Source organism: Hoplias malabaricus, chromosome 3, assembly GCF_029633855.1.
Source record: "Hoplias malabaricus isolate fHopMal1 chromosome 3, fHopMal1.hap1, whole genome shotgun sequence".
Taxonomy (NCBI): Eukaryota; Metazoa; Chordata; class Actinopteri; order Characiformes; family Erythrinidae; genus Hoplias; species Hoplias malabaricus.
In genome coordinates this window covers 47,137,818-47,161,451 of record NC_089802.1, presented here as the reverse complement: position 1 = coordinate 47,161,451, position 23,634 = coordinate 47,137,818, and the positions used below count along the sequence as shown (strand labels likewise).

General features: G+C 37.4%; 1 protein-coding gene across 1 annotated transcript; it reads left to right on the top strand.

Moving 5' to 3' along the window:
• The first annotated feature begins 316 nt into the window (after positions 1 to 316).
• Positions 317 to 12,752, top strand: igfn1.3 (immunoglobulin like and fibronectin type III domain containing 1, tandem duplicate 3). The gene is made up of 22 exons (XM_066664034.1): positions 317 to 365; positions 444 to 566; positions 806 to 945; positions 1,142 to 1,241; positions 1,619 to 1,660; positions 2,411 to 2,625; positions 2,791 to 2,904; positions 3,035 to 3,197; positions 3,776 to 4,048; positions 4,518 to 5,069; positions 5,644 to 5,784; positions 7,492 to 7,620; positions 7,828 to 8,121; positions 8,351 to 8,647; positions 8,791 to 8,970; positions 9,895 to 10,023; positions 10,161 to 10,469; positions 11,151 to 11,236; positions 11,318 to 11,510; positions 11,718 to 12,014; positions 12,298 to 12,624; positions 12,748 to 12,752. The coding sequence occupies exons 1-22, from the start codon at positions 317 to 319 to the stop codon at positions 12,750 to 12,752; spliced, it is 4,158 nt and encodes a 1,385-aa protein (XP_066520131.1).
• The last annotated feature ends 10,882 nt before the right edge of the window (positions 12,753 to 23,634 follow it).

Here is a 23,634-nt window from a genome sequence, read left to right as displayed (position 1 = left end):
CAAAATCATACCTTCTCTGTGTTGGTCCTCTGGGGGTCTTAACCATTGAGGAACAGGGTGAAAGGGGGCAAACAATGTTTACAAATCAACAGATGGACTCTAATCTGTAATTGTAGAAGTATAAGGTGATCTAGTGGACTGGAGGTGAGATAATAAACAGTGAGGGTAGAAACACTGTGGTGGTCATGATGTTATGCTTGATTGTTTAAATAAAGAAGAAAATCCAAAAGAAAGTTGATCTGTCACACTAGCTTGCTTATTATGAAGAATTGACCAAACTTGTCTTACAGGTGTCTTCAAAATTACTGGTATTACAATGAAGTTTCCAAAGTCAAAAGATGAAGAGCCCAGAGCTCCTGGACAAGGTAGGGTTTGATTATTTTCAGTGAACCCATGTAATATATCACTGCAGTGACATAAAGTTCTAATTTCTTCCTTTTTAGTGGCCATCAGGAAAAAATCCAAAGTTCCTGGTGTAATGATAACTCAATTTGTGGAAGAACTTCCTGCAGGAAAGAGTCACCCAGACTTCACACGAAAACCCATTGCCTTGACTATTCAGGAAGGTATAATTTCCAAACTCTCAGATTGTGGTGCTTTTCCACTACATGGTACTTACTTTACTTGAATCATCTTGCTTTTTGGCCCACGGTACCGGGTAGCTGTTTGCTTAATGGAAAAGCAAAAATACAGAAGAGAGCCAAGCTAAGTTGAGTAGTTACAATGCAGTGGAAAAGCATCATTACTGTAAATAGGGCTAGAATCCTACAAAAAATACTAACATCATCATTCTTTCTCTCAAAAGGGAAACTTGCTGTTTTTAAAGCGATTGTCACTGGAAATCCAACACCAACTGTAAGATGGATTCGAAACAACGGTGACACTTCTAATACGGAAAAGTACACCACTTCATATGACCCGATCCTGGGAGAACATCAGTTACAGGTAACATACTTAAAGACTAATACTATTATTTTTTCTCCTAAAAGTAGGCATATTATGTCTTTAATGTTTACTGTAATACACCCAAGTGGACATTCTTAGGTGAAAACCAAAATTCAGGGCAACTTTTGTCCAAAACCTTAAAAAGCTGGCAACAAATAAAGACCTACAAGTTCCTAATTAGCATTCTTATCACTAGATGCCTGATGTAGCTGTTGACCAAGCAGACATCTATAAGTGTTTCGCTGAGAATGACTATGGACGTGCACTTGTCACTGCCACACTAAATGTGATTGAGGGTGAGTAGATTTTATCCTAGTTTCTTACTGTCGAAATGTATATGAATCTTTTCCAGTTATTTTGGAGGGAAAGGGTATATCTATACATTCCTTATAAATGAGTGAAAAAAATTAGACCAACACTACATAATATTTGTAACTTAAAATTACAGCTTCAAAATTGTCATGCTCTACTGACCTGTCATAGGGAGAACAGGGCATCTGCCATTGTTAATCTTGGCTCAGCACTGCAGAAACTGCACTATGTAAGATTGCTCCATTTCTCCCTCCCTCTCCCCATTGATTTCAGTACTGTGCTGTATAAATTAATTTCACTAGGGGGAGCACTAAGGGCAAAAAACCCAAATCTTACCTAGTTGGTTTTTTTCCCCCCACAGTTGGGTTCAAGAAGAGTAAAGCACTGCAAGAGGCACGAGAAGGTATGTCTGCACAATATCACAGATTTTAATATTTAATCTGTACAACAGACCGCTACACTGTGTCACTGATGCAAATTGCTATTCTTTAAAAGCAGTTATTAAACACCTATTCAAATTCATACATTCATTCATTATCTGTAACCGCTTATTCAGGGTCGCGGTGGGTCCAGAGCCTACCTGGAATCATTGGGCACAAGGCAGGAATTCACCCTGGAGGGGGCGCCAGTCCTTCACAGGGCAACACACACACACACATTCATTTACACACACACAAACCTACGGACAATTTTGAATCGTCAATCCACCTACCAACATGTGTTTTTGGACTGTGGGAGGAAACCGGAGCACCCAGAGGAAACCCACACGTACATGGGGAGAACACAGCAACTCCTCCCAGACAGTCACCTGGAGTGGGAATCGAACCCACAACCTCCAGGTCCCTGGAGCTTTGTGACTAAGACGCTACCTGCTGCACCACCGTGCCGCCCACTTTGATTAGCATTTTCTTCACCGTGTGTGTGTTTGTGTGAGTGAATGAGTTGCTAAATAACTGCTTTGCATCTAAAATACCAACTCACAGGAACCATATTTTTTTTCTAGCTCAACGTGAACAATCACTAGATTTCACAAAATCTTTGAGAACTCGGTAAGGTGTTCAAACTTTAACATATTGTGGTCACGTTTGCTCCTAGAACTTTTTTCTTTTTTTATGTGAAGTTAGTCTGACTGCAGTACTGGCTAGGTTTTGAGAAACATATAACAATGTCTTATTTTGGCATAGAAATGATTGTCCAAGAGAGGAGAGAAAAGACGGAGAAGTGGATGAAAGGTTCTGGGAGCTATTGCTGAGCGCTGACAAGAAAGATTATGAGCGCATTTGTATTGAATATGGAGTCACTGATTTTCGTGGGATGCTGAAGAAACTAAATGAGAAGAAAAGGGAAATAGAAGAGCAGCAGGCACAGGTGAAATACTGGGCAAAAGAAAAAAAATCTCAGTTTAAAATGTGTTGTTGTAAAGATGGCTGTCTGCTGAGCAGCCATAAACTTATCAACTCTAATTTCAGCCCATAAACATACTCAACATTTTTAAACTGTTACATTTATAAAGCATTGCCTTTCTTTCCATAGTATGTTGAACATCTGAGCAATTTGAGACACATTGAGATAAAAAATAATGGATGTGCACAATTTGAATTTGAGATGGACCTCAAGGACCCCAATGCCAGGATCTTCCTCTATAAGGTGAGATACTATTTTAAGAAGATCAGCTCATTTCACCTGCATTTTTATTTTGTCACGCATACATTAAACAACAACACGAGGATAAACATCCAGCATGTTTTAAATTATTCTTCATTTTTTTATGGTACAGGATGGTGTTATGGTTCCATTCGACATTGATTCAGACGAAAAGCACAGTTTGCGTCAAACAGGAAGACGATTCACTTTTACTATAAATGGTCTGTCTCCAGATGATATTGGACTCTACCAAGTAGATGTGGAGGGAGTCAATGTCTTCTCTACTGACTTTAAAAGTGAGATTCATTGATACAAACACTTTTGTAAGTGGCTCTGAATAGTAGCATCTACAAAATGGCATAAATAGAAATGTAAATATTTATAGTTCCAATAACAATAAATCTAATTTAAATGAGCTACTGTTTATGACTTTGTATCTACAAGGAATCCAGATGTATCCAGTGAGTGGACACAGTTTTTTAAAACTTCAACAGCACTGCTGTTTCTGATCCACTCCTACCAATGCAACACACACAAACACTACCAGCATGTCAGTGTCACTGTATTGCTGAGAATAAGCCATGTGCAAATAATACCTGCTCTGTGGTGGTCCTATGAGAGTGGGGGTCCTAATCATTGAATAAAAGAGTTGCTGAAAGTGGGCTAACAATATATACAAAGAACGTTGGACTGAACCAGGTTTAAAGCCCAGGAAAACTGAGATGAAATCATATTGAATGCAAGGTATACACAGCAATTATGATTGTATGTCCAGAGAAAGTACTACTGAATAGTTTAAACAATACCTAGCCTATTAAGCTAAAATGATACTAGATTGTTTACTCATCTATTTCTAAACTATCTTATGTTCCAGTTCCAATGGTGGACTTCTTGGTGAAGATTGAAGAGGTAAAAGCAGTTGAAAGAGAGGATGCCGTGTTTGAGTGTGTTCTTTCTGCTCCACTTCCAAAGATCACATGGATGGGAAAGAGTGCTCCCTTGGTACAAGGTGAAAAGTATGATATTACAGTGTCTGAGGATATGCTGATCCACAGACTTGTGGTAAAGGACTGCATGAAGGTGGATAGCGGCATCTATGCTGCCGTGGCTGGAATGAAGTCCTGTAATGCCTGGCTGATAGTAGAAGGTAAGATTTATGCATTTGCAGATTATCCATCAACCAATTTTAATTTATTTTAAATTAATTAAAACAATTACAAAATGTTGAAAGAAGCAGTTGTGTGCCAAAGCTGAGCTCCATTCGTTACATTACAGTTATTTTTACATTTATTTATTTATATTTTAATGTAAACTACATGCACAAAAAAATAACTGAATAAAATAGAATGGCTGGTGTGCCATTCATGGTACATTTGATGTATTTCACAAATCATTTTGTATTTTTACACCAACGGTTAAACCCCAAAAAAATTCTATGTACACTTGTTCCCTAGAAAGGATGTGCCGAGTGTCCAAGTATGTGACAATTTTGCTGGTTGCCAAAATTTTACACACAGCTTCTTTGCTGTACTCACAATGTGTGATATAAATTTGAGGGGTGTGGTACCACCAGGCAGGCATATTAACACGTCTGTATTTGCCTGCTCTTTGAACAGCTGACAATGACAAACATGGAAAGAAAGCAGCACGCAAATCAACCCGGGCTGGAGGGAGTAGCGTTGACTTGGCAAAGATTGCTGCTGAGCAACAAGCCAAGCTGCAGCAGGCAAAAGAGGAGAGGATGGAGGCCATTAAACAGCTACATGCTGAGTCTGAAGAGGAATCAAAAGAGGAGTCTAATAAGGCCCCATCCACTGAGGCTGAACCTCCAGTTCAGACCGAACCTTCAGCTGAGGCCAAACCTTCAGCTGAAGCCAAACCTCCAACTGAAGGCAAACCTCCAGCCGAGGGCAAACCTCCAGCCGAGGGCAAACCTCAACACAAAGCCAAAGCTAAACCTAAGCCTAAGTCTAAACCCAGGATTGTAGCTGAAGGTGTGGTAGGAGAGCCAGTGCAAGAGGAGGAGGTTGAAGATGAGTTGGAGGAAATAGCTCAAGAGTCAGATAACAATGATGGATCTGAACAAGCTGTTCTAGAACCACCCAGCGAAGGAGGAGAGAAAAAGAAGAGAATGAGGACAGGGCCCTTGGTGCCTGACACTGTAATCGGTAGGTCATTTGCAGTGCAGTGTCATGTCCAAGTTATATTTATCAGAATGCTGAGGTAGTGTTGTCATTAACTTTAATCAAATTAACAAGATAAAACCAACATTTCCATTTAGAGCTAAAGAGTGGCTGAAGCTATTTACTGAATTTGCATTTGCATTCACAGTATTTCAAGCACATTTATTTAAAAAATGAATAAAACAAAGCAACAAAAATTATTATATACCCATATGGATATATAAAACGCATGGGAGCAGAATAGTGCCGGATATACTTAGTAGACTGCCCCATTCTCATCCTGGCAGAAAGTGTTAGTACACTGTCTGTAATTAGCACCACTTTTAGTAAATCTGCCACAAGAAATTTTATGTTTTAGTCCATGGATTTGCACTGATCTCACAGACAGACTAGAAGTGCAGGTATAAATTCTATGAAACATAAAATGCAATAAAACTGTAGTAGAATAGACAATACTTTTGCATGGAGCTATAGCACACACTAAAAACTCTTATGACTTATATGATAAGAAAACAAGTAGATCAACCTTTCAGACAATGAATGTAAATCACTCATCTAGACCCAGGTGTTCATTTTACCAGTGGACTACAAGATGTCAGAGCCATTATGGGACAGTCAACTGAGATGGCATGCAAGCTAAGTAGATCAAACTGTGATGGAGTGTGGTATAAGGATGGAAAACAGGTAAGTGCTTTAAGAGGTGAGTTTGTATATCACTGCAAACTTAATTACAGTATTCTATTTAAATATGTCTATCAGTAACACTATTTATTTAATTTATTATTACTGTTGTGCATTATTTCTTGTGGTGGAGTAAACTTTCTGCTAATCATGGGTTGCATTTGATGTCACAGTACAGAGTAGCCGCCATATTGGGGACGTACTCATTGCTCAAACACACAGCTCAAATAAAAACCAGGATATATGAAATAAATTATTATTATTATTATTGTTATTATTATTATTCCTGTTTATTAAATCTCTCTCACTGATCACTCACACTTTCAAACAAGGAGAACTTTTATTAGAATTATATTAAACTTTAAATCAGACCAGAGAAATAATTTAGGAAGACAGTCATGATAAGACATTATCCTCCACTCTTAGAGCGCACGGAGAGTGGGATCAGATGTTTAATTGTAGACAGGAGTGTGATGATGTAGGCTGGCCCAACACATCATCTCTCTAAAACACCTCACCAAAGACACTTCCTTTAAAAAGACTTGAAATGAACAATTATGAGTAGGAAACTGTTACTTACTTGTGTCCTTTTAGGAGTGGCAGCGCGCAGGTCACCCAGCTTTTATAGTCTTCAGTGAACCGGGGAAATTGCTGGTGCAGGGGATCCAATGAACCTGTAAAAAGAGGAACACTGATTAATACCTTTTGATATATCTGAATGACTATACTTACCTATAACATCGAGGAATGTATGTATGCATTGAGATCTAACCGGTTATATTAGGACTTGAGAGTGTTTATATTTTAACGTTCTTTAAAGCACACCCCAAGTGACATATACTTATTTTGGTTTAGTCCAGGGCAGGCTAGTGGGGAATATAAGGTGGTGGAACAGGAGAAAGGGGGTTGGGAGGAAAGGACTTTGTTTGTGTGATTCTTCATGAAATTACTGGGGTTATTTAACAAGCAATCCAGTGTAACTAGTGGTAGTCATAATCCACTATAATTAGCCTTTCCTCCTAGTATAAGTGTAAATAGTGTATATATGTTAAGCACATTTGTTTTCTATTTTTTGAATTTTGTCTCTTTAATATCTTGGTCATCACAAAAAATCACTAATTTTTGGGAAACTCCATTCCTGACTCTAGTACATCTTTCCACCAAGACGTGTCCCAAAAAGACCATCCAGACCATCCGATCCACATTACCACAAGGGTTACCACAATGACTGAGACAAAGGAATATGTTGATTGGGTCTGTAGTCTCTGTGAAATAAGACGATTACTGTGACTTGTATATGGTCTGTGTATGAATATCTCACTCAGATTCAGACAGAAAAACAGAGAAACGCAATGTGTCCTATGTATTAAAAATACTTCCTCATTATACTACACAGTGCGATACTTTCTAATACCTACCTCACCCCCAAACCAAAGGCGAGGTGGGCTTCTGCAGGTGGACACTCTCCAGCACAGAGAGAGGAGCTTTATATGAGATAAACTGATCTGACTTTCCCTTTCATGCATATTAGTGCCATGCTCTAAAACAATCCCAAATATGGCGTCCACACCAAAAATATTATACCACTGCAATCCACGGAACCATGAATACTTGAATATGTCAAGAAATCATGTAAAAAATAAGATGCAATAAGAGAGAAATCTTGGACATAATTACTGTGTTCTGTCTGGGATTATGCTTGTGTTTGCACAGATAAAACCCACAGATGACATAAAAATTACCAAAGATGGTTCTATTCACAAACTGATTATCTGTAATTGTAAAGAAGAGGACAACGGAAAGTATCGCTTTGAGGCAGATGGGCGTAAATCAGAAGCCATGCTTACAGTAGAAGGTAATTCTGCTGATTGAATGTGGTATAGGGTAAATGTAAATCCCTGTTGGAGCTATATTTTATCCTAAGGAGATGTATAATGTAAGCAATTACCAAAAATATCCTTAATAGCCTTAAATTGAAAGTGTGAAAATGCATAAAAACCAAAAACGACTGATTACTAATGTAAATTTTATAATGCAAAAACACTGTTTATTTATGTTACAGACCCACCACGGATGAATCAAGACGATCTTGCTGAGTTCTCAGAGCCTGTTATTATCAAAGCTGGCCAAAATGCTTCCTTCAAACTGCGTTTTGTGGGTCAAGAGCCAATTAAGATCCAGTGGTACATTGAGGGTGAGGAGCTGCTGAATGATACCAACATCAAGATTGAGAAATCCTTCAGTCACAGCAGCTTACTCCTGAACAAATGCCAGCGCAAAAACACAGGCGAGATCAAGCTCAAGCTTAAGAATGAATTTGGCGTTATTGAGGCGCTCTCCAAGCTCATTGTTTTAGGTTAGTAATATTAAGACTATGTATTTGGAAGTTTTTGTTAATAGTTCATGGCAAACCATTTAAAGATGCTACACCACTTAATTGGTCAGAATATGCTGAAGAACACATGTATAAGCTTAAAGATATAACTAATCTTTTAATGTTAAAGATTCCAGTACTATGAATTAAATAACAGGGTGACCAAGAGACTAAAACAATGGATTAAAATGCTCTCCCCTTTCAAATTAAGACAAACCTACTAATCCACTGGGCCCTGTGGAGGTGATTGAGGCATCATCATCCTGTGTGGAATTCAAGTGGAGGCCTCCAAAAGATGATGGAGGTTCTCCAGTGATTCATTACAACCTTGAACGCCAACAGATTGGTAGGAACACCTGGAAGAAGATTGGAAATATCCCAAGTGAAGCCCACTATAAGGATACAGATGTGGACCATGGAAGGAAGTACTGCTATCGCATCAGGGCCATTACTGCGGAAGGCATAAGTGATGTGCTTGAAACAGATGACATACAGGCTGGCACTAAAGGTGAGACTGAATAAACACATATCTAAAAATCACTTGGCTTTAATAATCTCCCAGTTGCACATTAAGACTAATGCTATCAGGACATAGCTTACCAATCGTTTGGAACTGTTCCATTGTGCTAATGTCTACAAATTGTATCATAGCTTATCCTGGTCCACCCTCAACACCCCAAATTGTCAGTGCCTTCAAGGACTGCATAAATCTATCATGGACACCTCCCACCAACACTGGAGGAACAAACATTGTGGGCTACAACCTGGAGAAACGCAAGAGGGGCAGCAATCTGTGGAGCCAAGTAAACCCTGCAGAGGAGCCAATCAAAGGTTGAACAGCTGGATGTTTTTTTGTTTTTTTTTAATTTAAGTATATTAAAATATTTAGTATATAATAGATGTTAGTCAGAGAAATTTCACAAAGAACTAAATGCATTGTTAATACATATCACAGAAATTATGCACATAAGAAGCAAATAAAGGTGTAACAATGCACTCTGCTAACTATTCAACTCATGACTGATTCGATTTTCTTAAAATACTTGACGTAATAACAATGACCAAAAAATGTGAATTCTCCTTTTTTTCATTCTGCAATGTATAAAGAATGCAGACTATGCCTTATTTAAACAAAAAACATTTTTGGTCCACCGTAATGAAAATAAGTTGACTACTACAGCTTCTACATAATACATTACCAAGTATAAGCATTCCATAGTTTCTGAAGCACATTTCTTCCATCAGATTCTGAACTTTAGTCCTGCTAAAAATAATTAAACAAAAATACCAGGAACAACTTTCCGTATGGGTTGACAGCGTAGCTTTCGGAGCAAATGGTCACCAGGCCAAATTACCAGCCTTGAATGCTTCTAGAACTCAAACTCCTCACAGTGACCCAAGGAAGGGACTGAGTTCACAATCCCAAGACCCTGGGACTGTGAGACAGTGAATCTACCTGTTATATTACCATGCTGCCCTTACATAAGAGCATGCTGACTGATTCCCAACAGTCTTTGTAGAAATGCGAATAGAATTTACTACTAGAATTTCACTACTATCAATGTTAATCAACAAAGACTTGGCTGACTAAGTTATATATGAAAGGCAATTTAGAAAAAAAAATGGAGAAATAAAAAGAAAATAATAATAAAGTTTATGTCTTTTTTTTTTAAAGTTTTTATTTATTGACTAGGCTCAAGACCATCACCACAAATCATCCACACTTACTCTTTTAATTCACTCTTGTGTTTCTAGCCAAACAGTTTGGAGTGAAAGACGTTGTTGAAGGAATGGAATATGAATTCAGAGTCTCAGCAATCAACTTTTCTGGTGCTGGAGATCCAAGTTCACCCACTGAATTTGTGATAGCCAGAGATCCTAAAAGTAAGAAAAAAAAAGACACGAACATGCACACCAGCACATGGTTATATGTCAAAAATTATGTGAACTGTGCAGATTAACTTAAAATCATTTTTTATTACCACTAACCCTAAAGCAACTATAAATACTTGTTTATGCAGAGCCCCCAGGAAAAGTAATTGACCTAAAGGTGTCTGACTCCTCTTACTCCTCCTTGTCCTTGAGTTGGACTAAACCAAAAGAAGAAGAAGGGGTAAATGATGAAGCGAAAGGATACTTTGTAGAACTAAGGCCAGCAGAGAACACAGAATGGACTCGCTGTAATTCCAATGCAGTGATCACAAATTCATTCACAGTTCTTGGCCTTAAGTCCATGGCTATGTACTGGGTACGAGTGGTTGCAACAAATGAAGGAGGAGATGGTGAACCCCAAAATCTTGACAACTACTTCATCGCTATGCCACCACCTGGTAAGATGAAATAACTATGAAGGGCAAAGATATGTCCTTTGATTGACCAGCTTTTTTAAAAGCTTTTAGACATAAATATTTCAACAATCATTCAAATTTAAATGTTCATGATTTACATTAAAAATAAAAAAAGTTTTTTAGAAAATTCTGAGGATTTTTCCTCACCATTTGCTATATCTCCAGTCTGTTCACATGCTCAAAACCGGTCTAATGTTTTTACAAAGCCCTAGTGTCAGAAGCAAGTTTTGGTCCAATATGCTAGGCTTTCTCTCTCTCTCTCTCTCTCTCTCTCTCTCTCTCTCTCATCTCGGAACAAAGGAGATCTGAATTTATTTTAGACAATGGGGAGAACTCCAAACATTTTGGAGTATTCCTGCTCCATAGGTGGGTAATATTGGCTAAGATGGAAATGTGTCCAAATTCAAGGACAGCTAATTGCAAAGTGTGAAAAAGTAAACAATTCAAATTACAAATGAGTTTCTGTGGTAATTCAAACAGTGAATAAAAACTTACAGACGCTGAGCTTCTGAACATAAACAAATTAAAGAGAACAGTGTTTCCCTGCAATCGTAGACGTACCCTTTAAACTTTATATTTATTTTAAACATTATGGCTGTTATGCAGAATTTTACTTTTGTCATACAGCAACTTCCCTTTTTATTAAATTTTATTTAATTACAGTGAGGCCAAAATTCACTGATCGGAAAATGAAAAGCTTTATGGTGTTGAGAGCCGGTAATTCTGCCCGGGTCAACATAAATTTTGAGGTAAGGCTTACAAAAAGTGTTTACAAAGATTAAAAGTCAAAAAAATAATACTAAAAATACATATTTGTTTAATTCCAATAGGCATCTCCTATACCAAAAATTATCTGGCTTAAAGATGGAATGCCTGTATCTAAGCGAGTGACAGTCAGTAACACGGACGGGACATCTCAGCTCCTGATCCCATCAGCAGAGCGCTCAGATTCTGGAATCTACACCATTATAGTCAAGAACATGGTGGGACAAGAGACATTCAGTGTTGAGATTAGAATCACAGGTAAAACAACTAGCTAACTGGGTGTGGGGTCCTGAAAGGACCCAAGAAAGGACGTGGATTATTAAACACTGTATATGTTGTGAAGCCAATTTTGAGTGTAGCAGATCCAGGAACTTAAAAATTATCCTAACAAACTGTGTGACTAAACTTTCTGATTTAATACATTTCTACATATAAATGACAGCAGTATGTCTGGCAATTTCACAGATGATCCTAAACCTCCTGGTCCAGTTGAACTGGAGGAAAATGTCCATGGCACACTGACCGTATCCTGGATGCCATCACCAGATGAGAAAAGAGATGACCACTTACATTATATGGTGGTGAAACGTGACTCGGTCAAACAAACTTGGCACACTGTGGCTCATCGAGTGTTCAATAACAATTTTACAGCTGTCAACATCATGCCAGGGAGGGAGTATAACTTCCGTGTGTATGCCAAGAATGACATGGGGATCTCAGAACCTTCTGAGTCTCAAACATGGGGGGTTATGAAGAAGAAAGGTAAAGTCTTCTGTCTTCTTATATTACACTGCAGACATTTCTCTTGGTATAACAAATTACAAATTATTGTTTGGCTAAATAAAGAGTACAATTTCTTAAAAATCAAAATATCATATTTTTTTCAACATATTATTGGTGATAAATAAATCAGACATTACCAATCAATAACTAAAAGTACATTAGTGTCATCACAAATGTCAAGTTTAGCTGCAAATGTTGCCCTGCTTGTGTGGTGCTAAATAAGTGAACGTGAACAATGAATATGTATAAATTTTTTCTTTAGAAAAATTCACCCTCGTCATGCCAGAGTCCAAGACCTGCAACTTTGATTGTGCTCCAACTTTCACGGTTCCACTGAAAATGCACACCAGCCCAGAGAAATATGAGTGCTATATGAGCTGTGCTGTGAGTGGCAACCCCACACCCCACATCACCTGGTATCGAAATAACATCAGTATCAACACAAACACCAGCTACTACATTTCCAATATCTGTGGAGTCTGCTCTTTACTAATCCTGCGCGTGGGGCCCAAAGACAACGGAGAATACAAAGTTGTTGCTGAGAACTCTTTAGGCCGAACTGAGTGCACCACCCAGCTTTCTATCAGAGGTACGCCCAAGGTTATATAGGCCTAGTGGCTAAAATAAGATTAACTTTTAATGTGTAATAATTTTGCATTTTTTCTTAATACATCTATACAGAATTTTAATAACTTTTTTTTTGTTTTTACAGAATAAAAGGTTACAAGATGTCCTAAGAGCTTTTCATCTTACTCAGTCTGTAACCATATGACAAGTATAATAAACCATACATTTAATTTGACCAAGTCTTGTTAATTGAGATGTTAATTAAAATGTGTTAAAGAGAATTAGAGATAAGATATTTCATCTCAGATAACATAGTAATATACTGCTGTTAAATGATTCATAACTTCAAATGTATTTTATTTGGCATGTCAGTGTGGGCCCTGCTATAATTGCATCTCCCATATGACTAAATTGTCCATTATTACATGTGGTTTTAAAGTCCTACCGTGTTTTTTTGTCTTCATTTGTCTTTTCAGGTAAAGAAATATAAACACAAAGTCATTCCCTCGTGCTTTATTTACATGAATTCAAAACAAAACAACTAGCAATCACAATACATACTATTCAATACATTTGCACACTGCAGGTATGTAGTAGCATCTAAATGTCTCTGTCTGTCACGTTTTATATCTTGTGTAGACCACAGAAAAAGAAAGATATTAAAGATTAAAAAATGAGTGAAAGCAAGTAAGCTTTCTGCTTTATTAGCAATTGTATTTCCTTAAAAATGCCACAGTGAACCAGTAATATTTTTGGTGAATTATCATACTGAAATATATTCACAGCAATGTCAAGCTGTGGTTTTAACAAGCCCGCCCCATTGAACGGAAAAAAATATATATATATATATGAATTAACATATTGGAAATACAGCTTTGAAGTCAGAGCTTTTGTAAGAAAAAGAAGCAAACACAAGATCTGTTCTGAATTTACATTTATTTCATCAGCCCTGACCTCACTTCATAGTCATTCATTAATAATTCCCAATATTCTACATGGGAGCACAGGTGTACACTGACAGTAAAAGAAAAATACCAGGAAGCCTTGTGACAGTTGGCAAAACATATCCCCTGTGAGACAATGTGATGGAGAGAATGAGATGTGTTCATGTTAATGATGCAAAATGGGAGTGGACAAAGATGTGTGTCCCATAGCTGTGAGCCCCAGATTGGGCTCTTGGGACACTATGAGCCCACCAGCTTTTCTTTGTAATGTCATATATATATATATATATATATGCTGGAATGGCATGGCTGTATCAAGATAAACAACAGTTTTAGGTTTAAGTCAAATAAAACATGGCAGCATTAATATGAACATAATTTTAAGTCTGTAAACTCACCAATATTCTTTAGAGGAAAATATATACCTCATATGGTCATAGGTTTATGCACACTAGCTTACACCCCAAGCCCCAAGACATTAATTCATAACACATTTCTTTGAACAACAACAGCAGCAAAACATGTTTTTGGAATTCTTCTCGACATCTGAAATACGAGTTTCACCAAGATAACAAGAGTCAACAAAAGCCCCCCCCCCTTTTATTAAATAAACAGTTTGTTGTTTGGTTTTAGAAAGAGAAATGTCCTCAACACGAAGACATGTGGTATGTGTACTATATATATATATATATATATATATATATATATATATATATATATATATATATATATATATATATTCTAAAAGAGGCACTGAAAGACAGCACACAGCCTTCCAAATCTAGCACATGGCTGCGTGACTCTGAAAGTATTCCACAAAGTGTGGAACGTGGTTTTCCTGTTGTATTATAGGTCGCCCCTTGACCTTGCCTCACCACAGCAATAAATGCCTTCAGGGACATCAGGCCTCTCAGCTCAAATCTCAGCACGCATGAAGCCTGCTTTGGGTTGCCCCGCAGTGTGAAGAACTTTCAACTTCCTAAAATATCCATCCTTGACAAAAACATCAGAACTAACAGTATCCCATCTGCAGACAAGAAATTTTGTATACATCTACCTTAATAGTAATATCAATAAAAAATAAAACTTTGATTTTGTATTTATTCACTCCACTTCTAAGAGTGAAGGCTAAATTCAGCACACCCTGCATGATATCCATTTAGGTGCTATTCTCTTTTAAATACATTTTTGCATATAACTCACTATTTCAGACTACTGGAACAGAACAGCTCTTCCAAAACTGGGTCAGAGAACTGAGAAATGTATAAATAGTTTGTTAACCATTTTCCCCATCTCAAGTCTGTTAACTGTGTTTTTCAACTTGTTGCCACTCTGCTGGCTTCCCTTTCACTGGTTCACATAACTGAACAGGCTAATCATTTGAATGGAAGGGCACCTTCTTAGATACATCTATTACAGTATTCGGCAGTTAGTCTTGGAGATCCACAAGGAAATATATTTGTCTAGACCAGAGATTAAATAAAAGTCAAATAAAGCAGATAAAAATAAAATAAAGATATATTGCCATTCAGTAAATTTAACCGAAATGTGAATTTTTATTCGGGGTTCACTGCTTAGTTTAAACACATGCAATACTTATATTAGCTCAGTGCCAGTGCATGCAAGCTCTTCCAGATGGAAATGGCTGCTCAGAATGCTCATCATCTTAATGTTTCAAATTTTATTTACACTTGAGGTTTAACAAAATTCCCTCACCATTGTCAGAAATGGCTGTATCATCATACATGGAAAAGTTCCCAGCAGACAGTTCCTCAGATGACAAATAGCCTACCAAGTGCTTTAGTGGAGGCTTTGCATGGCTAGCACCTCTAAGGCTAAGTTGTTCAGGTTGCTGTAGTCATCGTTTCTCATATAGCACTATGAATTGGAAACAAGTAATGTTATATCAGACATGATAAACATTTTTTCAGAAGTATTGTTCTGCCCCAACAACAATCCCAAACTACTCTTCAAAGAGGCCTAGTATTAGTTGTAGGATGATCTATCTTTCAGTAAATGAAATCAGGTGTGTGGCTGGTGGTGACTGTATTTATTTTCCTTTATTTATTTAATGTTACACTTATATAGCGCCTTTCTAGAAACCCAAGGACACTGGCGAGAAGCGGCAGCCAAATAAGCACAGTGTACTCTCGACCAGAAATGACCATCCACCTGGAAGACTGCGTCGGGCACTAGGGTTTCACCCAGGATAGAGCGCCAATCTATATCTGGGCACATACATGTTCACTCAGACATAAAGACATTCATTCACATACACATTCATTCACTCACACACCAGGACAGTTATTAGAGAACCCAATTCACCTAACCTCCATGTTTTTGGACTGTGGGAGGAAACTCACGTAGACATGGGGAGAACATGGAAACTCCACCCAGACAGGACTTGAACCAAAGATCCCAGCGATGACATCTGTAATAAAAACCTTGTTCTTCATAATAACTAAAAGTACCAATGTGTTTGTATCCATTTATTATGCTATGTGGATTTTACAAGTACAATAAAAAAAATTGGTAATAAACAATTGGCTCTGTTTATATATGAACAATTAAGACTTGAGCCACTTTGGCATAAGCCAAACAGTTACAGCCAGACAACACATCCCTAAACAGTGAGGCTTGCTGGGTACTCCTGGGCAGCATCAGTCTCTATCTGGTGTGTGAGGAAAGACAGCAACAAACCATTGGCGGGACATTGGGCCCCCAAGTCTCATCAACGTTCAATGAAAATGAAGCCCATACTGTCTGAGCCACAGCCCGAAAAGCCACAGTGGCACAAGTCATAGATATTTTTAATGATTATTTGAGATGGCAGAGGAATTTGCATCTACCCCTGCTGTGTATGGGACTGCACAGGCCCAGCCTGCCACATTGAATAGACTAAAATCCACTACAAAGGGCCAGAGAACACTGTAACTGGACCTTGGAGCAATAGAAAACGATCCCAGGTCCCGTTTCTTTTACATCTTTACATGTTTAAAAAACCAAAAAACAATTAATTTTTTCCCCCCATAAGAAGTAAAAAAAAAAACATTCAAACTTGTGGCTTAGTACTTAAGTAATGTACATTTATTTATTATTCACTAAATTTAACTTTTAAACCATATCACCAACTCATGTATAAATAAAAGTGATAAAGTCAGTCAATGTTAACTAGTTTTGCTGCCTGAGAGGCAATTAAAAGCACTGTTTACATGCAAACCAATTATTGACACAGTGTAAATTAATAAAAATAAATAAATAAATAAAAAACCCAATTTAAGGTTAAAAAAAAACTGTTAGTACATGCCACTGGGACACGGGATACTCAATATTTTTCTTTCTTTTCCATATCCCATTTCTTCGCCCATAGGGGGATTCTTGATCATAGGGGGTTGTACACAGCCTGACATCCAGTCAGAATTGTATTTCCATGAGGGCTTCCAAATATGAAACAATTTATGAAGACACACTGAACTTGACAGACAGAAGCTACTGTTTGGTCCATAATATGTTCTTGGTGAACCTGGTGTCAGTCTACTGACAGTGATGTACTGACTTTCTAAGTTTTTAAGTTCTAAGTTTCTGAGTTGAGGTAGCTGGGCACCAAATATTATGAGTTCTCTGTGATAGACAGGAGAATGTATCTGATTCATGATCTAGATGTACTCCTGAACACAAGTATCTTCCTTAGCATAACATTAAAATTACGTGAGCTAATGTGCAGCTGAACATCCCCTACAAACTCACTCAGGCATGAACAAGAAAGTTTAAGACATTCATTCATTATCTGTAACCCTTATCCAGTTCAGGGTCGCGGTGGGTCCAGAGCCTACCCGGAATCATTGGGCACAAGGCAGGAATACACCCTGGAGGGGGCGCCAGTCACCAGTCGCCAGTCAGGGCAACACACACACTCACACCTATGGACAGTTTTGAGTCACCAATCCACCTACCAATGTGTGTTTTTGGACTGCACCTGGAGGAAACCCACCCAGACACAGGGAGAACACACCAACTCCTCACAGACAGTCACCCGGAGCGGGAATCGAACCCACAACCTCCAGGTCCCTGGAGTTGTGTGACTGCGACACTACCTACTCCGCCACCGTTCCACCCTAATAAAATTTTTGTTTTACTTTCCCTTGTACTTTGTCTGGTTGCTGTATAACTATAAACAATCCATGCTATTGCTAAGAAACTGATAATTGCTTACATCATAAAGTTCCAATGCAATAGTTTAAGCCAGAACAAGCTACAACATTTTATTAGTGCAATTAATATTCTCTTTGTGATTATATATAAACACTTGTTACTCCATGATGACAACTGTTTTTTTGTTTGTTTGTTTGTTTGTTTTTTGTGTAAATTTACATTGGAGCATCAGCAAAACAACATAATTGAGTGCAATCACAGCAAAGAGAAATCACAAAAAAGAGTTTACTTATTTCTTTTTGTATATTTTAACTTGCCTTGGATCCTTGCAGGATTTTTCTCTGTCTGTATTAAACCTCATAGCAGTTATAAGTCTGTATAATAAAAGGCTTCATTAGTGTAAAACATTTTAAATGGTAGAGTGACTTTCTCTCCCACTGAGCTTTGTGACTTCTAACACTGCTAATCACACTTTTTCACATCAGTGCACAATCCCAGTTCCATTAAATTCCAAAGTGCCTCAACTCCCATCCCTTTAGTGGGGGCTCCTTGTCAGTAATTTACGACCTTGATGCTGGCAGTCACTGGGTAGGGGTGTCTGGGTGAGAGACCTTGCTGGTGCCCTGGCATTCCTAGATGGGTTTATTACCCTTGTGCATCGAGAGGCTTCAATGAACTATCAGAAGATACAGCAGAGCAGTAAGCAGAGAGGTCATCTGGCTGAGGGTAAGTTCATTCACCAGACTTACTTTGGAGAGCAATAATACCACTGATACTTGACAGCACAATTAACTAATAAACATTTTACTACCCAATTTATTAATTTTATTTTTATATTATTTATGTATTTATATGCTGGTGAATTTGAATTAAGCTGACATACCCATCACTGTCAGAAGAAAACTCAATTATCTCCCAAAAACAGGGGAAGTAGAAAACTTAACTTTGAATTTTTTTGAGAAAAATGTATTCTGGAACGTTTAATGGTCTAGTGGTCTACACAAAAATGTGAGATATAATGTTTTCAACAGTGATGATATATGTCATAAATATGAATCATGTTTTTAAGCATCCATTTACATAAATGTGTCATTCACTTATAAACTAAACATGTGCATGATTATCTAGCTCACAGCTGATTCATCCTTCCTGGATGATAAATGCTAATCATTGTCCCAGTTTCAACAGAAAAAAAAAAAATCTTTGTGGTAAAGCTTTAATTCCACCACCAACATACAGCAAAAATAAGCTTAATCTGTTGTAAAATATTCCAGACCTGAAACCAAGGTTTGTAGTAGCCATCGCAGAGCTACTAAAAGAGCTTTTATGTCTTCTAACAAAACATGCATCACATATGTCAACATATTTTTAAAAATAATTTTAAAAAATAATAAAAGTACTAAATTAGCTTATGACCAAGATTCTTGCTACTGAGAGCCATTTCTACATCATTAGTCAGGTATTCATAGCATCATCTTAATACTAACTCATGATTTCAAAAACTGAAAGCATTTTATAGCCATGTGCTTTCTGCCCCATATTAATATATATTTTTCTTTGTTAACTGAATGACTACTTTTTTAAAAACCTGTACTGAAAAAATGTGCAGTTTTAAATGATCAAATAGAGGCTCAAAACTTGTCCTCTGCTCTATAACAGTGTTTCAATAAACTGTACAGTGCAAAGACATTCTAGAACTAAAATTAGAGTGCAGCACACTTATGTAGCCTGTTGTGTGCATCTTAACCTAAAACAGCATGGGGAGGCTGATCTTTTTAAAGTTATGTTGTTCATTTAACACACACACACACACTTAAATGTACAAACTGTACTGCTAATATACATCTGCTAGGAACAGGCCTACAAAGTATAATTAAGACCAATATTAATATGCTATGTTTACCCACACACACCAATAAAAGGTGGATACAACTGGCTAGTAATAGATTAGAAATAACAGTCCTCAACATAAAAATAAAGTGTCATTTATGTGAAACACCTTTGCACTCCCTTGTGGTGCAGCAGCCCTTCAATATGAGCCAGTTTGTGAGAAATATTGGCCCTGTGGTGCAATTCCTAAGTGAGTGCTTCATTTACGTGATGTGTTTCAATATCTAAAAACAGAAATGTATTTAAGTAATTGTTAGAGGTACAATGTCCTGGCTGACTATATGACAACTGGTATGAGTTTGTATCTTCCAAAGGCCATTCTACTTAAAGATAAATAGGATCTTCTCCTGCAGCGAAAGAAGCAACCAGTGTCTGCCCAGTATCATAATTGTAAGTTGGATAAAAACAAGCTGCCTTTTAGTAAGTTTTTGCTACTATTACATTAGTCCTGCAACATAGTGGAGATGGTATATGCACAGGAACATTTACAATACTCAACAGACCTTTATTGGAGTGAAGGGATGATTTTGCTCAGCAATGGCTGCAACATTGTAGGCTGAGCTGGCAACTGATCGCTGGCATGAGACCTGTAATAACAGCCTGTAAACTTCAATTATTATTGATGAATACTAAGCAGAGCATTGGCAGCAGAGCAAATTACGATGTAAGAGGGTTTCAGAGTGGCAAAACTGATCAAGAGTATTGCATTCTATTGCTGGGGGTCCTAGTTTGAAACCATCACTCTAAATAGGAGCCCAAGAGAAAACAACAATAAAATGTGAAATAATAAAAAGTGGTGTATATAAAAACAAAAATAAAAATGTGGATAACATTTCCCAATTACACAATTTCAGTATTTTCTAAAAACTTGGGTATAATGCAGTTACAATCAGTGTATAACCTGAGAGGCTTGAAAGGAATGCTTTAAAAACTTACCATACACAGTAAATATAATGACATATCAGAGGTCATAAATACTTCGGGGGTTTGTTTGTTCTTATTAATGCTGAGCTTTTAGCTCATACAGAACTTTAAATTCCATATACAGTGCTGCTGCAGAGCTCTCAGAGTCTGTGATGATCTTTTTAAAAAACTGCACCCCACTTGTTTGGCAAAGGCCAAGAAAAATATAAAAGGTGGGGAAAAAAATTGCCGTCATTTCCACTCAGCAAATGAATTTGTTTTTCTTGCTTTTTTTCCCCAGTTAAAAACACCTCTGCTTTTTTCATGAGTGAAATCTACTCTGACCTTACAGTGGCAGTAAGCTTGATATATGAATAAAAGCACAGTTGCTGTCTGCTTTATTCCCTATGCAGCAGTGTACCAGTGTGATATTTATAGCAATTAAATGCTTTATATACAGTATAAATGAAGTAAACCTGGACAGCCGTGTCACATTATTGGCTTCTAGAATGTTCACACATTTAAAATGTCAATAAAATAATTAAAAATAAATAAATAACAAACATTAATTTAATAAGCACTGTCAATGACATATCAACAGACTGATACAGTGTCAGCCCCGCAGGTCAACTGTACTGACAGAAAAGGGATTTGAGGGCCACTATTAAAATGGTAAACCACACAATAACACAAATCAGAATTTTGTGATATTGTCTATAGTTCCTCAAATATAATAATAAAAGTCCAGCTAACAATAAGCTAAATGCTGTAATCAATCAGGGCAAGGTAACTTGTTGATCAGCTAGAATGTATGTTAGAGCAGAGAAAACATTCAAAATGTAGAACAACTTAGATTTTCTAAGCTATTAAGCCTTAATGGCCTTAGTTTGCCTGCATACTCTATGCCCTTGAAGAGCACCTTTGGTGTTTGGTCACTCCACACAGTGATAGAGCTATGTTTTTCATGCTATGCTTTTGGCCAAGCCACAAACAGCAGGTGTCTGCATTAAATGTTAGCATATGCAATGAGCCACGTGGGACCATAAAAATCGACTCCAACTGTGTCAGGTGGGACCAGAAGCTGGTTTTCAGCAATAGGATCCATGCCAAGAAAGGAGCAACACCCTGCCCAAGTGGGGGCACAGGCCAAATTTACACCCACATGTGTGTGACAAACAAGTGATTAACACTTTCTTTACAAGCCAAACAGAATATAAAATGGTATTCTGGATAAATATTCTGTAACTTTACATCACCTGACACTTATTGACTGGTACAAAAATTCACAAATATGAACATATTCTCTCATTCCATAATGATAAAGACAAAGTTCCTGAGCAGTATATAATGGCTTTAAAATTCATAGTTCACAACTTTAATTTTTTTAAATAACATTCAGAAGATGTTTCCTCTCCATTTGCTAGCTCTCAAGTCTGTTTGCTCTCTGAAAACCAGTCTGATGTTTACGAAGCCCCAGTGTCTTTATATGAATGAAAAGTCAAACAGTCCGCTAGGCTTTCTCTCTATTTTTTTCCCCTCAAACACACAATTCCATCTTAAAAAGATGCTTAGCTTCGGATTGTAAACAACCAGAGAGAAATGCAATTGCCCACAATTGTAGAGGTCCCCTTTAACAATGAATAATGTTTAATAGTGAAGCACATCATTGTTTCTCCAAATACTCATCTCTCTCATACACTCAGGTGTGAGATTCTGAGTACGCTCTGCTTAATGTAAAAATATCTGCAATGCTCAGTGTGACTGCTGTATTTTTTTAAAAGCTCTGTTTTGCGTTACACACAACCACGCCAACAATGAAGCTTTCAAAATTCTCCACCTTGTAAAGCAATATGTAAACCTTCATTTACAGTTGATCAGGTACACCATTATTTAAATCCAAATTAACATAGTCTTATTCATTTTTTTACAGTTTTTATACGATACTGAGAACTATAGGTGGTTTTCTCAATGCAGATGCATTGATTCAACTAAATGATAAAATTAAATAATTTCTGTAAATGTTTTTTAAATTTGTATAATTTATCTAATACAATATTGTGACTGGGGCGGCATGGTGTCGCAGCAGGTAGTTTTGCAGTCACACAGTTCCAGGGACCTGGAGGTTGTGGGTTCAAGTCCCACTCCAAGTGCCTGTCTGTGAGGAGTTTGGTGTGTTCTCCCCTTGTCCAGGTGGGTTTCCTCCGGGTGCTCCGGTTTCCTCCCACGGTCCTAGTACACACGTTGGTAGGTGGACTGGCGACTCAAAAGTGTCCATAGGTGTGAGTGTGTCTCACCCTGTGAAGGACTGGCGCCCCCTCCAGTGTGTATTCCTGCCTTGCACTCAGTGAAGCCGGGTAGGCTCCACTGAATTGTACATGCGGCTACAGAAATTGAATGAATTAATTCATGAATATTGTGACTGTTTGCAGTTCCAAATAATCTCAGATGCTTGTGCATACAATAGTTTATCACTTTTACATGGTTACAGATTAACTTAGGGTTAACAGGTTAACTACACATGGCCTTGCAAGAACTGTAGAGTATGATATAGAGCCTATGCATTACAAGCAACTTGGACACACCTGTGATATTAAATGAAAACATGTTATCATTAATAGTTCATAAGCTATACACCCGTAACAGGTGAAATATGCAGGCAAGGAGTCCAGGACTGTTTGAGAGTTCCTAAAGCTCATCTTATAGAACACTGTTTAAAGTTCTAAAGCATAAACATTTTCCTTTAACAGGGGCTTTAAATAATGTATTTGTTATGTCAGCTTTGGTGACACATTTCCAAACCTGTGACAATCTCTGCTGACAAAACATTTCTATTTTTATTTTTTAAACTAACTTCAAATAAGTGTAACTTTGTGTCCTTGTTGTAGTAGTGTACTCGGATCCCGAGGTAGCAAATATGTGTAATATGTGACATTTTCACTAACCACTGAATTTGTATGATCTGTACAGTCATATGTATAATATATTTTTATATGTAATTAATTATTTGTAATGTGTTAAAATAAAATAAGTTTAATAACAAAATAAAGTTTTTTGATTTAACTGAAACACATGCCACAAGTGAACTTAAATATGCAATTCTGTTAAACTGTCAATGTTTAGCTTATTAGGGAGGAAATTAATTA

What these genes read in the sequence shown, in the direction of transcription:
- igfn1.3 (XM_066664034.1), top strand. Translation starts at nt 317, where the DNA reads ATGAAGTTTCCAAAGTCAAAAGATGAAGAGCCCAGAGCTCCTGGACAA. An exon ending in CTCCAAGCTCATTGTTTTAG is followed by an intron (nt 8,122 to 8,350) that starts GTTAGTAATATT and finishes TTTCAAATTAAG; the next exon opens with ACAAACCTACTAATCCACTG. An exon ending in TGTTGAGATTAGAATCACAG is followed by an intron (nt 11,511 to 11,717) that starts GTAAAACAACTA and finishes GCAATTTCACAG; the next exon opens with ATGATCCTAAACCTCCTGGT.